Source organism: Coregonus clupeaformis, chromosome 12 (assembly GCF_020615455.1).
Source record: "Coregonus clupeaformis isolate EN_2021a chromosome 12, ASM2061545v1, whole genome shotgun sequence".
Taxonomy (NCBI): Eukaryota; Metazoa; Chordata; class Actinopteri; order Salmoniformes; family Salmonidae; genus Coregonus; species Coregonus clupeaformis.
This window is the reverse complement of record NC_059203.1, coordinates 30,470,582-30,486,925: the sequence shown is the minus strand read 5'-3', so window position 1 is coordinate 30,486,925 and position 16,344 is coordinate 30,470,582. Positions and strand designations below refer to the sequence as shown.

General features: G+C 41.9%; 1 protein-coding gene across 9 annotated transcripts in view; it reads left to right on the top strand.

Annotated features, from left to right (window-relative positions):
• Positions 1-16,344, top strand: part of LOC121578194 (CUGBP Elav-like family member 4) — a 155,843-nt gene that overhangs the window by 126,606 nt on the left and 12,893 nt on the right. For 4 of the 9 annotated variants that reach the window (XM_041892384.1, XM_041892380.1, XM_041892382.1 and 1 more), the window contains exons 7-12: positions 1,935-2,076; positions 2,333-2,485; positions 5,956-6,060; positions 6,572-6,634; positions 6,846-6,926; positions 15,483-15,626. In XM_041892384.1, coding sequence (XP_041748318.1) covers positions 1,935-2,076; positions 2,333-2,485; positions 5,956-6,060; positions 6,572-6,634; positions 6,846-6,926; positions 15,483-15,626 — 688 coding nt within the window. The remainder of the gene's footprint in view (positions 1-1,934; positions 2,077-2,332; positions 2,486-5,955; positions 6,061-6,571; positions 6,635-6,845; positions 6,927-15,482; positions 15,627-16,344) is intronic. The other 5 variants (XM_041892387.1, XM_041892386.1, XM_041892385.1 and 2 more) reach the window with 2 other exon arrangements.

Here is a 16,344-nt window from a genome sequence, read left to right as displayed (position 1 = left end):
TTTACTGTGCTCATATAGCCTACCTCAAATGTTTTAATATAATTTTAAAAAAGGCCTGAACAACAATGTATTAGCAGGGCAATTCAAGCAAAGACAAAATGCGGTGATAATGTATTGGGCCTATAGCTTACTGCACAAACCTTATTGCTACAGTACTGTTTTTAATTGGTTAATGTTGCATAGGCTTACATTTTTTAAGTCATGTTAAAAAAAAATATTAGCAGTAGATCTCAGCTTGCATTTTGACTCAGAAAACGTTGATGACCACTGTTCTAGATTTTTCCCTGTTAACACTATCAACGTTTCCCCTTTACTGTGGCAATTGTGATCGAATCAACTCAACATTGGCCACTTTCAATGCAACATACCGAAACAAAACAAACTATGCAAGAGATTTTGTTGTAGGTAGAACGCATCGGAGTAGGATTCTATTGCATTGACACGCACGACTCAGCCTGTACTCTACACAGACCGGTGTGGCATAAACAATCAGAGCTGCAGTAGGCCTATACAGTGCCTTGCAAAAGTATTCATCCCCCTTGGCATTTTTCCTATTTTGTTGCATTACAACCTGTAATTTCAATGGATTTCTAATTGGATTTCATGTAATGGACATACACAAAATAGTCCAAATTGGTGAAGTGAAATAAAAAAATAACTTGTTTGGGATCATTGTCATGCTGAAAAACCCAGCCACGTTTCATTTTCAATGCCCTTGCTGATGGAAGGAGGTTTTCAATCAAAATCTCACGATACATGGCCCCATTCATTCTTTCCTTTACACGGATCAGTCGTCCTGGTCCCTTTGCAGAAAAACAGCCCCAAAGCATGATGTTTCCACCCCCATGCTTCACAGTAGGTATGGTGTTCTTTGGATGCAACTCAGCATTCTTTGTCCTCCAAACACGACGAAGTTGAGTTTTTACCAAAAAGTTCTATTTTGGTTTCATCTGACCATATGACATTCTCCCAATCCTCTTCTGGATCATCCAAATGCACTCTAGCAAACTTCAGACGGGCCTGGACATGTACTGGCTTAAGCAGGGGGACACGTCTGGCACTGCAGGATTTGAGTCCCTGGCGGCGTAGTGTGTTACTGATGGTAGGCTTTGTTACTTTGGTCCCAGGTCTCTGCAGGTCATTCACTAGGTCCCCCCCGTGTGGTTCTGGGATTTTTGCTCACCGTTCTTGTGATCATTTTGACCCCACGGGGTGAGATCTTGCGTGGAGCCCCAGATCGAGGGAGATTATCAGTGGTCTTGTATGTCTTCCATTTCCCTAATAATTGCTCCCACAGTTGATCTCTTCAAACCAAGCTGCTTACCTATTGCAGATTCAGTCTTCCCAGCCTGGTGCAGGTCTACAATTTTGTTTCTGGTGTCCTTTGACAGCTCTTTGGTCTTGGCCATAGTGGAGTTTGGAGTGTGACTGTTTGAGGTTGTGGACAGGTGTCTTTTATACTGATAACAAGTTCAAACAGGTGCTATTAATACAGGTAACGAGTGGAGGACAGAGGAGCCTCTTAAAGAAGAAGTTACAGGTCTGTGAGAGCCAGAAATCTTGCTTGTTTGTAGGTGACCAAATACTTATTTTCCACCATAATTTGCAAATAACTTCTTAAAAAATCCTACAATGTGATTTTCTGGATTTTTTTTCTCTCAATTTGTCTGTCATAGTTGACGTGTACCTATGATGAAAATTACAGGCCTCTCTCATCTTTTTAAGTGGGAGAACTTGCACAATTGGTGGCTGACTACATTTCCCCACTGTATACAGTAATTTACACACACACACACACAAGCAAGTACACACACTCACAAGTGCACACACACAAAGTAAAATATGAGCTGAAGTACAATTTTTTTTCAATATGTGCAGAATAAAGAAAGTCACACTCTCCCCATATCTCACTCTCGCGCCATCTCCCCATGCAGGTGCAGCAGCAGCAGGCAGCATTGATGGCGTCAGTAGGTCAGGGGGGCTACCTTAGCCCCATGGCAGCCTTTGCCGCTGCACAGATGCAGCACATGGCCACCATCAACGGCCTCCCAGGGGGGCACATGACCCCCACGTCAGGTGAGGCCAGGGGTCAAGGGATTAACTTCTCCACCTGTCAGGCAACCATATTAAGATATTATCAGCTGTCGGGGGGACTTAGTTGTCAGTAAAAAACACCCTCAGTGGTCAGTTGTCAGACCAAACTTTGTCAGTTAACTGGCCTGACAACTGACAATGTCCCTTGCTCATCTCTTTCTTTCTTTCTTTCTTTCTTTCTTTCTTTCTTTCTTTCTTTCTTTCTTTCTTTCTTTCTTTCTTTCTTTCTTTCTGCCAGGTGGTAGTACCCCCCCTGGTATTGGCGCCCCCACAGTGACCAGTATCCCCTCGCCCATCAGTGTGAATGGTTTCACTGGGATGCCTCCCCATCAGTCCAACGGGCAGCCCCCTACCGAAGCTGTGTACACCAACGGGATACACCCCTATCCTGGTAAGCCCCCCACAACCACCCATCCACACACCACAAGCATTCAGCACAACACACACTGCAGAGGACACATACGTGCTAAAGGATATTTAAAGATAACACACACTCGCTGTGATACACGTGTAGGGCAGCCCCCGAAGTGACTCTTCTTTTCACTGTATGCAAGAATTTCCGCTGTGTTGTCTTAGGAATTCAGCATTCTTTGTGTTGATTTTGCCAACCCCCATTGTCTCACCACTGAGAAGCAGATTATGTAGGTATCTCTCCACAGCTAGTCAGGAACAAATAAGAGAAAGAACAATGAATTTATAAGCATCTGAGTTGTTTGGATTCAACATCTGAGTTGTTGACCAATAGTATTACTCTAAAGTTAACCGCCAAATCAGACAGACCTACAGGATGTAACCTCTGCTTCTCAGAGGTGAGACAATGGGGGTTGGCAAGATCAACGAAATCAATGAATTCCTAAGACAACACAGAGGAAATTCTTGCATTCAGTGAAAAGAAGAGTCACTTCGGGGGCTGCCCTACACACATTCGCAACAATGTGCACTGGCTTAACACATGGAGAGTAGAACGCAGAATCGCCACAAAGCACACAAGGTGCAACCAATTATTGACATATACAGTAGGCCTACATGCAGTACATGGATAGAACAAGAGCCATGTATAATATACAGTGCCTTCGGAAAGTATTCAGACCCCTTGACTTTTTCCACATTTTGTTACGTTACAGCCTTATTCTAAAATTGATTAAATATTTTTTCTCTCTCAGCAACCTACACACAATACCCCATAATGACAAAGCGAAAACAGGTTTTTAGATATTTTTGCAAATATATAAAAAATGTAAAACTGTAATATTTACATAAGTATTCAGACCTTTTGCTATGAGACTCGAAATTGAGCTCAGGTGCATCCTGTTTCCATTTATCATCCTTGAGATGTTTCTACAACTTGATTGGAGTCCACCTGTGGTAAATTAAATTGATTGGACATGATTTGGAAAGGCACACACCTGTATACATAAGGTTCCACAGTTGAGAGTGCATGTCAGAGCAAAAAAACAAGCCATGAGGTCAAAGGAATTGTCCGTAGAGCTCCGAGACAGGATTGTGTTGGCACAGATTTGGGGAAGGGTACCAAAAAATGTCTGCAGCATTGAAGGTCCCCAAGAACACAGTGGCCTCCAACATTATTAAATGGAAGAAGTTTGGAACCACCAAGACTCTTCCTAGAGCTGGCCGCCCGGCCAAAATGAGCAATCGGGGGAGAAGGGCCTTATTCAGGGAGGTGACCAAGAACCCGATGGTCACTCTGACAGAGCTCTAGTGTTCCTCTGTGGAGATGGGAGAACCTTCCAGAAGGACAACCATCTCTGCAGCACTCCACCAATCAGGTCTTTATGGTAGAGTGGCCAGACGGAAGCCACTCCTCAGTAAAAGGCACATGACAGCCCACTTGGAGTTTGCCAAAAGGCACCTAAAGACTCTCAGACCATGAGAAACAAGATTCTCTGGTCTGATGAAACCAAGATTAAACTATTTGGCGTGAATGCCAAGCGTCACGTCTGGAGGAAACCTGGCACTATCCCTACGGTGAAGCATGGTGGTGGCAGCATCATGCTGTGGGGATATTTTTCAGCGGCAGGGACTGGGAGAATGGTCAGGATCGAGACAAAGATGAACGGAGCAAAGTACAGAGAGATTCTTGATGAAAACTTGCTCCAGAGTGCTCAGGACCTCAGACTGGGGCGAAGGTTCACCTTCCAACAGGACAACGACCCTAAGCACACAGCCAAGACAACGCAGGAGTGGCTTCGGGACAAGTCTCTGAATGTCCTTGAGTTGCCCAGCCAGAGCCCTGACTTGAACCCGATCTAACATCTCTGGAGAGACCTGAAAATAGCTGTGCAGCAATGCTCTCCATCCAACCTGACAGAGCTTGTGAGGATCTGCAGTGAAGAATGGGAGAAACTCCACAAATACAGGTGTGCCAAGCTTGTAGCATCATACCCAAGAAGACTTGATGCTGTAATCGCTGCCAAAGGTGCTTCAAAAAAGTACTGAGTAAAGGGTCTGAATACTTATGTGATATTTCCGTTTTTTTATTTGTAATATGGGTTATTGTGTGTAGACTGATGAGGGGAAAAAACTATTTAATCAATTTTAGAATAAGGCTGTAACGTAACAAAATGTGGAAAAAGTCAAGGGGTATGAATACTTTCCAAAGGCACTCTGTTATATATTACCCAACTTTACACATTTACCTGAATCTTTGAATTCCCAAAGGCTGATGTAGTTACCGTAAAACTTAAATTAGTAGCCCAGGCTTTTATTTGCTTAAATCTCTTAACACAACCGCCGTTTATTGAAGACAGGCTTCTATTTGAGCCAGGCGTCTATTTCCTTAATGCACACATCTTTTGCTCATTTGCATAGTTCATTGTTTATTTTCATCATTCACTTCCAGCATTTTAATCAATTTCTTCATTTCCTGCACTAATGTGTAATCATTTACACACTGTGTCAAGTTTATTTTGTCTTAGTATGCGTCTATAAAAAATAAAGAAAATCCTTGACAAAATAATTATTCTCCTCTTTGACTGTGCATTTCTGTCAGTTCTTACTTTCGCCACCATAGGGCGATGGGCCATTTTCTGTACTACCGAAGTTGTTAACTGTTTTTGTGCTTGCCAGTTAGCTAGTAGTGATGGGATGTTCGGCTCTTTTTATTGACTCTGATCTTTTCGACTCCTTCAGTCAAAAGAACAAATCTTTTGACTAATTTTGTTCATTTGAATCAGCAATGCCCAGAGCACACAGGACCTCTCACCGACTAACGATGAACTGAAACTCGAAAGAGTCATGATTCTACAAGCCTCTTGTTCATATGTTGTCGTTCACCATAGGGTTCTTATTAGGAGCTGTCATTTGTGACTGAGACTTGTAAACGTGTGCTTTAAACAATTAACATTTGTTGATTGCTAGGCATACAAATAAGATTATTTCTTGATACATTTGGAAATGAGGTCTAGTTGTGGCCGCAACTGGACTAGATTGTAAACGACTCTTGGCGGAATGCCTTGCTTGACTGCCATGAATGAGGGTGATAAACAGAATGTCGTTTGCGAACTGCAGCCCCCCAAACGATTCGTTTTCGAGTTTGTTGAGCAGAAGGTGTGTACGTTTTGGTACTACAAAGCTGTGTACATCATAACATTCAATAATCAATTAATTGCATTCATTTTTCCACCATTCGATCAACTATCAGTTCTAAAAGTGTATTCTTCTCTCTTTATGCTCATTATCAATTTTCCTACGCTCAAATGACAGATAGTTGATGGTCGGACTTGGAGCACGTCTCTGGAGCTGCTGAGCCGGAGGAGCGTGTATTAATACTGCTGTAGGACTTATTGTGGCCAGCACTAGCATTGGTCAAATTAACAACAAAAATTAACGATCTCTTTCCAGTGTTGCAGGAGGTGGTTTTTAGAGAGGACTCTGAGAAAAACGGCTTGGCTCAGCGGAGTTGTTTTGGGGTTCAGGGTGGCTGCTACCTCTCTTCTCTCTCTGAAGGTACCCATTCACCCCCCCGTGTGTGTCAGTATGTGCATGTGTGGTGCTTCATGGTGGAAATGTGGGTGTGTTTACTTGGTCCAAACATGTGCACCACACAAGGATGTCCTATAGTACCTGTGGTTTTGGGGGAGGAAAGCTAGGAGTTTTTGTGTGGAGGGGGTGGATCTACATTATTCTTGCCGTGTTATAGTGGTCAATCTGGTCATTAAAACTGTTCAAATTGGTGTCTGTGTGTGTGGGGAAATATAGCCAGTCTCAGACTGTGTCATTTTTGCTCAGTTGTTCGAGAGAAAAGGGTGAGAGACAGGAGAAATGAAGTTAAGTTGCCATTCACGCTCAAACACAGCATGTGACTCCCTGTCTAACTGCTTCATATCTCCCTCTCTGTCTCTTTCCCTCCTTTTTCATTGCCTCTTCCCATCCTTACTGTTTTTTCCTACTCTTCTCGTCCTTTCTCTCTATTTCTCCACCTCTCTTTCTCTCTCTCTCCTTCTCTTCGACTCAACAGCTCAGAGTCCTACAGCAGCAGATCACCTACAGCAGGCATACACTGGAGTCCAGCAGTATGCAGGTATGTCACTTTCACATGGTGTGTGTGTATACATAATCTGATATGTAGGTGTGTGTGTGTAAAAACAGTCTTAGCATCTTATCAAATAAATTGGTGTGTGTACATATTGCTGTGCACGGCGTGAGTGGGTGTGTAGGTGTGTGGGAGTGGGTGCTCGCTCTCTCCAGCCTTTGAGTGTTATCTGATCTGTTTGTGTGTGTGTGTGTCTTAGCAGCCTACCCTGCTGCATATGGCCAGATCAGCCAGGCCTTTCCCCAGCCTCCTCCTATCATCCCACAACAGCAGAGAGAAGGTGAGGCATACACACACACCAACCATGGTCTATGCCAATCTGATCAAACTAAGTGTTAAAGTGGCTAGTATTTTTTGCTTTCTCCAGGCTCGTACACAGCTAGCAAATCACCAGTCCCTTTCATAGCACTTCCATGCAGTCTGCCTCAATGTTACATGAGGGGTGCACCTCAATAGCTTATATCCTTTATCCACACTGATGTGCAAGAGCTGTCATCACCTAGGAAAGGACACAAGGAAATGACATACAATAACAAATGTTGGCCGTGCGCAGTTGATCACCTGCTGGTGGCAATTTAACATGTAGATACGTTGGGAAACAGCCAATGTTCTGTAGTCAGAGGCGATAGGACAGCCACCCGCTGCATTTAACAGTTTGTTTTGTCCTGGAAGAAAGCCAGAGAAAGCAAGTGAGAGAGATGCACACCGGTAGACTTGCTATAATCAGCCCATGTGGAGGGAGAACTCATTGACCTGTGTGCTGGATGACACTGGCTTGGGACTCTGGCTCCCCCCGGTGGAGGGTCGATGAAGCATATGGGAATAATGTTTGCGTCCCAAATGGCACCCTATTCCCTTCATAGTGCACTAATTTTGACCAAAGCCCCCCTATGGGCTATGGTCAAAAGTAGTGCACTGTATAGGGAATAGGTTGCCATTTGAGAAAATAACATCATCTGAGATCAAAACTTGTTCTACATACGCTACCAGTCAAAAGTTTGGACACACCTACTCATTCAAGGGTTTTTCTTTATTTTTACTATTTTTTACATTGCAGAATAATAGTGAAGACATCAAAACTATGAAATAACACATATGGAATCGTGTAGTAACCAAAAAAGTGTTAAACAAACCAAAATAAATTTTATATTTGAGATTCTTCAACTAGCCACCCTTAGCCGCCCTTTGCCACAGCTTTGCACACTCTTGGCATTCTCTCAACCAGCTTCATGAGGTAGTCACCTGGAATGCATTTCAATGAACAGGTGTGCCTTCTTAAAAGGTAGGGGGGGGGGGGTATACAGAAGATAGCCCTATTTGGTAAAAGACAAAGTCCATATTATGGCAAGAACAGCTCAAATAGGCAAAGAGAAACGACAATCCATCATTACTTTAAGACATGAAGGTCCAACCTTTACGGACCAAATAATGATGATCCACACTTCTTTGAAAATGTATATAATCAATTATTGACCTTGCAAGCAATTCAAGACTCTATTATTATGGTGGGAGATTATAATACCATTTTAAATAGCTCAATGGACCGTAAAGGAAATCACACTACAAACAATCACCCTCATGCTCTTAAGGAAATCGTGAATGTCATGGATACATTAGAACTAGTAGATATATGGAGGCTTAAATATCCTGATGTAGTGAGATACATGGCGGAGACTCAATCAAGCTAGTCGTCTTGACTACTTTCTTATGTCATTCTCGTTGGCACCAAAAGTTTAAAAAGTGTTGATAGGGGACAGAATGCGGTCGGACCATCATATAATTGGCATATACATTACTCTTACTGAATTTCCACGTGGGCGAGGATATTGGAAATTTAATCAAAGCCTATTGGATGATAACTTGTTTTTAACTAGGACAGAGGAATTTATAACTGATTTTCTCCGACATAACATAGGTACAGCAAATCCCCTTATTGTATGGGACACCTTTAAATGTGCCTTTAGAGGCCATGCAATTCAGTATTCATCTCGAAAACAAAAGCAATTTAGGTCAAAAGAGTCCACACTAACAAAGGAAATAGAAGGTCTAACAGAACAGATACAGTGGGGGAAAAAAGTATTTAGTCAGCCACCAATTGTGCAAGTTCTCCCACTTAAAAAGAAGAGAGAGGCCTGTAATTTTCATCATAGGTACACGTCAACTATGACAGACAAAATGAGAAATAAAAATCCAGAAAATCACATTGTAGGATTTTTTATGAATTTATTTGCAAATTATGGTGGAAAATAAGTATTTGGTCAATAACAAAAGTTTCTCAATACTTTGTTATATACCCTTTGTTGGCAATGACACAGGTCAAACGTTTTCTGTAAGTCTTCACAAGGTTTTCACACACTGTTGCTGGTATTTTGGCCCATTCCTCCATGCAGATCTCCTCTAGAGCAGTGATGTTTTGGGGCTGTCGCTGGGCAACACAGACTTTCAACTCCCACCAAAGATTTTCTATGGGGTTGAGATCTGGAGACTGGCTAGGCCACTCCAGGACCTTGAAATGCTTCTTACGAAGCCACTCCTTCGTTGCCCGGGCGGTGTGTTTGTGATCATTGTCATGCTGAAAGACCCAGCCACGTTTCATCTTCAATGCCCTTGCTGATGGAAGGAGGTTTTCACTCACAATCTCACGATACATGGCCCCATTCATTCTTTCCTTTACACGGATCAGTCGTCCTGGTCCCTTTGCAGAAAAACAGCCCCAAAGCATGATGTTTCCACCGCATGCTTCACAGTAGGTATGGTGTTCTTTGGATGCAACTCAGCATTCTTTGTCCTCCAAACACGACGAGTTGAGTTTTTACAAAAAAGTTCTATTTTGGTTTCATCTGACCATATGACATTCTCCCAATCCTCTTCTGAATCATCCAAATGCACTCTAGCAAACTTCAGACGGGCCTGGACATGTACTGGCTTAAGCAGGGGGACACATCTGTCACTGCAGGATTTGAGTCCCTGGCGGCGTAGTGTGTTACTGATGGTAGGCTTTGTTACTTTGGTCCCAGCTCTCTGCAGGTCATTCACTAGGTCCCCCCGTGTGGTTCTGGGATTTTTGCTCACCGTTCTTGTGATCATTTTGACCCCACGGGGTGAGATCTTGCGTGGAGCCCCAGATCGAGGAAGATTATCAGTGGTCTTGTATGTCTTCCATTTCCTAATAATTTCTCCCACAGTTGATTTCTTCAAACCAAGCTGCTTACCTATTGCAGATTCAGTCTTCCCAGCCTGGTGCAGGTCTACAATTTTGTTTCTGTTGTCCTTTGACAGCTCTTTGGTCTTGGCCATAGTGGAGTTTGGAGTGTGACTGTTTGAGGTTGTGGACAGGTGTCTTTTATACTGATAACAAGTTCAAACAGGTGTCATTAATACAGGTAACGAGTGGAGGACAGAGGAGCCTCTTAAAGAAGAAGTTACAGGTCTTTGAGAGCCAGAAATCTTGCTTGTTTGTGGGTGACCAAATACTTATTTTCCACCATAATTTGCAAATAAATTCATTAAAAATCCTACAATGTGATTTTCTGGAGAAAAAAATTCTCAATTTGTCTGTCATAGTTGACGTGTACCTATGATGAAAATTACAGGCCTCTCTCATCTTTTTAAGTGGGATAACTTGCACAGTTGGTGGCTGACTAAATACTTTTTTCCCCCACTGTAGATAGCAATAAAAACTGTAAGATAGAGGCTCAGAATAAATTAGAGGGAAAACAAAAAGAAATGGAGAAACTTATTCAAGAAAGATTAAGTGTAATATTTTATAAAAATAAAGCAAACTGGATGGAATATGGGGAAAAATGCACCAAATTATTTTTTAATCTTCAACATAGGAATGCTACCAAAAATGGAGGAAACAAAGTACTTTAAGCATATGTTTTCGTTTCAGTCGCCTCCATCTCCTCTAACTGAAGCTAATTGTAGAGATTTTTTTCTATTGATAATGTAAAATTAACAGCCATACAGAAAGACTCATGTGAAGGTGAAATTACAGAGGAGGAACTTCTGGATGCAATTAAAGACTTTAAGTCCGGGAAAACTCCAGGGTTGGTTGGCATACCAGTCGAGGTATACCAAACCTTTTTTGATATACTCAGAGGACCATTATTAGCATGTTTTAACCACTAGCAAAATGTATAGCGCATAGAATTAAAAAGGTATTGTCGGACATTATTCATTCTAATCAAACAGGTTTTTTACATGGGCGATACATTGGAGATAATATAAGGCAAGTACTGGAAACAATAGAACACTATGAAAAATCTGGGAAGCCAGGCCTACTATTCATAGCAGACTTCGAAAAGGCATTTCATAAAGTACGACTGGGGTTTATATATAAATGCCTGGAGCATTTCCATTTTGGACAATCTCTTATAAATTGGGTTAAAATCATGTAGTAACCCTAGGTGTACATATCCAAAATGAAATAAATGATCTCACTCCAAAAAAATGTAATAGAAAGTTAGCAAAAATAGATAAGATCTTGCTACCATGGAAAGGTAAATACCTGTCAATTTGTGGAAAAATCACACTGATTAACTCTTTAGTATTATCCCAGTTTACCTATTTGCTTATGGTCTTGCCTATGCCTAGCGAACAGTTTTTTTAATTATATGAGAAAAACATATTCCATTTTATTTGGAACGGCAAGCCAGACAAAATTAAATGGGCCTATTTATATAATTAATATGAATTAGGAGGACAGAAATTATTAAATATTAAAGCATTAGACCTATCACTAAAAGCTTCAGTCATACAAAAATTATACTTAAATCCGAACTGGTTCTCTAGCAAACTAGTAAGATTGTCTCACCCAATGTTCAAGAAGGGACATTTTCCCTTTATTCAGATTACAACCCCTCACTTTCAGGTATTTGAAAAGGAAATAATCTCCCAAATATCACTATTTCTAAAACAAGCCATAGAAAGTTGGTTGCAATTTCAATTTAATCCTCCAGAAATGACAGAACAAATATTGCAACAAATATTGTGGTTAAACTCAAATATACTAATTGATAAAAAAAAACGTTATTCATTGAGAAAAAAAAAAAAAAAAGTATAATCTTCGTAAATGATATTATCAGTAGGAATGGTGGAGTTATGTCGCACATGCAGCTAACAAAAAAATGTGGAAATATCTGCTCTACCCAAAATTACAACCAAATAATTGCAGCATTACCGCAAAAATGTGAGGGGAAAGTGGAAGGAGGAAAAAGTAAGGAACTTGTCTGTCGGCCTTGCATTAAAGAACATACAGTGGGGAAAAAAAGTATTTAGTCAGCCACCAATTGTGCAAGTTCTCCCACTTAAAAAGATGAGAGAGGCCTGTAATTTTCATCATACAGTGGGGAAAAAAAGTATTTAGTCAGCCACCAATTGTGCAAGTTCTCCCACTTAAAAAGATGAGAGAGGCCTGTAATTTTCATCATAGGTACACGTCAACTATGACAGACAAATTGAGAAAAAAAATCCAGAAAATCACATTGTAGGATTTTTAATGAATTTATTTGCAAATTATGGTGGAAAATAAGTATTTGGTCATCTACAAACAAGCAAGATTTCTGGCTCTCACAGACCTGTAACTTCTTCTTTAAGAGGCTCCTCTGTCCTCCACTCGTTACCTGTATTAATGGCACCTGTTTGAACTTGTTATCAGTATAAAATACACCTGTCCACAACCTTAAACAGTCACACACCAAACTCCACTATGGCCAAGACCAAAGAGCTGTCAAAGGACACCAGAAACAAAATTGTAGACCTTCACCAGGCTGGGAAGACTGAATCTGCAATAGGTAAGCAGCTTGGTTTGAAGAAATCAACTGTGGGAGCATTTATTAGGAAATGGAAGACATACAAGACCACTGATAATCTCCCTCGATCTGGGGCTCCACGCAAGATCTCACCCCGTGGGGTCAAAATGATCACAAGAACGGTGAGCAAAAATCCCAGAACCACACGGGGGGACCTAATGAATGACCTGCAGAGAGCTGGGACCAAAGTAACAAAGCCTACCATCAGTAACACACTACGCCGCCAGGGACTCAAATCCTGCAGTGCCAGACGTGTCCCCCTGCTTAAGCCAGTACATGTCCAGGCCCGTCTGAAGTTTGCTAGAGTGCATTTGGGTGATCCAGAAGAGGATTGGGAGAATGTCATATGGTCAGATGAAACCAAAATAGAACTTTTTGGTAAAAACTAAACTCGTCGTGTTTGGAGGACAAAGAATGCTGAGTTGCATCCAAAGAACACCATACCTACTGTGAAGCATGGGGGTGGAAACATCATGCTTTGGGGCTGTTTTTCTGCAAAGGGACCAGGACGACTGATCCGTGTAAAGGAAAGAATGAATGGGGCCATGTATTGTGAGATTTTGAGTGAAAACCTCCTTCCATCAGCAAGGGCATTGAAGATGAAACGTGGCTGGGTCTTTCAGCATGACAATGATCACAAACACACCGCCCGGGCAACGAAGGAGTGGCTTCGTAAGAAGCATTTCAAGGTCCTGGAGTGGCCTAGCCAGTCTCCAGATCTCAACCCCATAGAAAATCTTTGGAGGGAGTTGAAAGTCTGTGTTGCCCAGCGACAGCCCCAAAACATCACTGCTCTAGAGGAGATCTGCATGGAGGAATGGGCCAAAATACCAGCAACAGTGTGTGAAAACCTTGTGAAGACTTACAGAAAACGTTTGACCTGTGTCATTGCCAACAAAGGGTATATAACAAAGTATTGAGAAACTTTTGTTATTGACCAAATACTTATTTTCCACCATAATTTGCAAATAAATTCATAAAAAATCCTACAATGTGATTTTCTGGATTTTTTTTTTCTCTCTCATTTTGTCTGTCATAGTTGACGTGTACCTATGATGAAAATTACAGGCCTCTCTCATCTTTTTAAGTGGGAGAACTTGCACAATTGGTGGCTGACTAAATACTTTTTCCCCCACTGTATAGAGGACACTGTAGCTCTCAATAACTTTCTGTTGTTGCTCTCTGTTCTGCGCTCTGTGCCACGTGGTCCCCGTGTAGAGAGTCTGGCACAGTGACAGTTGTGTTTGACAGCTGTCACCTCCCTCCTCGTCCCCCCCTCCCCCTCCACCTCGCCCTGCCAGGCACGTGCCAGCTGTAGAGCCATAGAGCAGGGTTTCCCAACCCTATCCATATTTCTATGAAATATGACCTTTAATTAATTACAATATGAGTGATTCACTTTTCCTTAAAAAAAATGTTTTATTAAGTATTTTAAAAAGCAGATTTTCTGTGTTGGAATAATATGTGCTTACGCCAAAAACAGAATGGTGTGGGCATATTTACATTTACATTTTAGTCATTTAGCAGACACTCTTATCCAGAGCGACTTACAGGAGCAATTAGGGTTAAGTGCCTTGCTCAAGGGCACATCGACAGATTTTTCACCTAGTCGGCTTGGGGATTAGAACCAGCGACCTTTCGGTTACTGGCACAACGCTCTTATACCAGTAATTAAACATATTCATGTTAGTAGACTGCTGATTGGCCAGCTCATCCTCCTCAGGATGATGACATAATCCTGTATGAAGAAATAACAAGCATTTTTTAAACGGTCTGTTTCAGATAAAAGTTTGAGGTGGGGTTTTTGAAGTGTTTTGTTTTTCTCCAATTCATGCTTTGGCCACAAATACAAGTATAGGATGAGTCAACAACATTAGTCCCATATACAGTGGGGAGAACAAGTATTTAATACACTGATGATTTTGCAGGTTTTCCTACCTACAAAGCATGTAGAGGTCTGTAATTTTTATCATAGGTACACTTCAACTGTGAGAGACGGAATCTAAAAAAAAAATCCAGAAAATCACATTGTATGATTTTGAAGTAAATAATTTGCATTTTATTGCATGACATAAGTATTTGATCACCTACCAACCAGTAAGAATTCCGGCTCTCACAGACCTGTTAGTTTTTCTTTAAGAAGCCCTCCTGTTCTCCACTCATTACCTGTATTAACTGCACCTGTTTGAACTCGTTACCTGTATAAAAGACACCTGTCCACACACTCAATCAAACAGACTCCAACCTCTCCACAATGGCCAAGACCAGAGAGCTGTGTAAGGACATCAGGGATAAAATTGTAGACCTGCACAAGGCTGGGATGGGCTACAGGACAATAGGCAAGCAGCTTGGTGAGAAGGCAACAACTGTTGGCGCAATTATTAGAAAATGGAAGAAGTTCAAGATGACGGTCAATCACCCTCGGTCTGGGGCTCCATGCAAGATCTCACCTCGTGGGGCATCAATGATCATGAGGAAGGTAAGGGATCAGCCCAGAACTACACGGCAGGATCTGGTCAATGACCTGAAGAGAGCTGGGACCACAGTCTCAAAGAAAACCATTAGTAACACACTACGCCGTCATGGATTAAAATCCTGCAGCGCACGCAAGGTCCCCCTGCTCAAACCAGTGCATGTCCAGGCCTGTCTGAAGTTTGCCAATGACCATCTGGATGATCCAGAGGAGGAATGGGAGAAGGTCATGTGGTCTGATGAGACAAAAATAGAGGATCCCAAGGATGAGTACAACCCCAAGAACACCATCCCAACCGTGAAGCATGGAGGTGGAAACATCATTCTTTGGGGATACTTTTCTGCAAAGGGGACAGGACGACTGCACCATATTGAGGGGAGGATGGATGGGGCCATGTATCGCGAGATCATGGCCAACAACCTCCTTCCCTCAGTAAGAGCATTGAAGATGGGTCGTGGCTGGGTCTTCCAGCATGACAACGACCCGAAGCTCCCATCCCACCCGTCCCCTCCTCTCTCAATCCCACTTTCCTTTCTCTCTCTGTGTGCAGGGCCGGAGGGCTGTAACCTGTTCATCTACCACCTCCCTCAGGAGTTTGGGGATGGCGAGCTGATGCAGATGTTCCTGCCTTTCGGTAATGTCATCTCCTCCAAAGTGTTTGTGGATCGGGCGACAAACCAAAGTAAATGCTTTGGTGGGTAAAAATGATAAAACACCTGTAAACACCTGTATTTTTCATTATTATCCTTATTATTATTCTGTCACTAATGATCTTCTTTACTGCAGCCGCAACCTTTTTAGAAAACATTGAAAAGAGACATTGTAAATTCCATAGTTGCTTGAAAATTCAGGTCCCTGGCGGGAGTGAATGTGTCTTGCGGTTCTTCAGATACAGTGACGTGAAAAAGTATTTGACCCCTTCCTGATTTTCTCTATTTTTGCACATTCTTTTACACTGAATGTTATCAGATCTTGAACAAAAACCTAATATTAGATAAAGGAAACGTGAGCGAACAAATAACACAAAAATGTGATTTCTGTCATTTATTTAATAAACTTGTTGGACGACATGGGTCCCGTTATGTCTTGCGAAAACCAAACACTGCATTCCACAGTAAGAACCTCATACGAACGGCCTAGCATGGTAGTGGTAGTGTGATGGTTTAGGGATGTTTACTGCCTCAGGTCCTGGATGACTTGCCATCGTTGAAGGAACCATGAATTCTGCTTTGTATCAGAGAATTCTACAGGAGAATGTCAGGCCATACATTCATGAGCTGAAGCTGAAGCACAGCTGGGTCATGCAGCAAGACAATGATCCAAAACACACAAGCAAGTCTACATCAGAATGGCTGAAAAGCATCACATTTCAAGTTACAGTGAGGGAAAAAAGTATTTGATCCCCTGCTGAT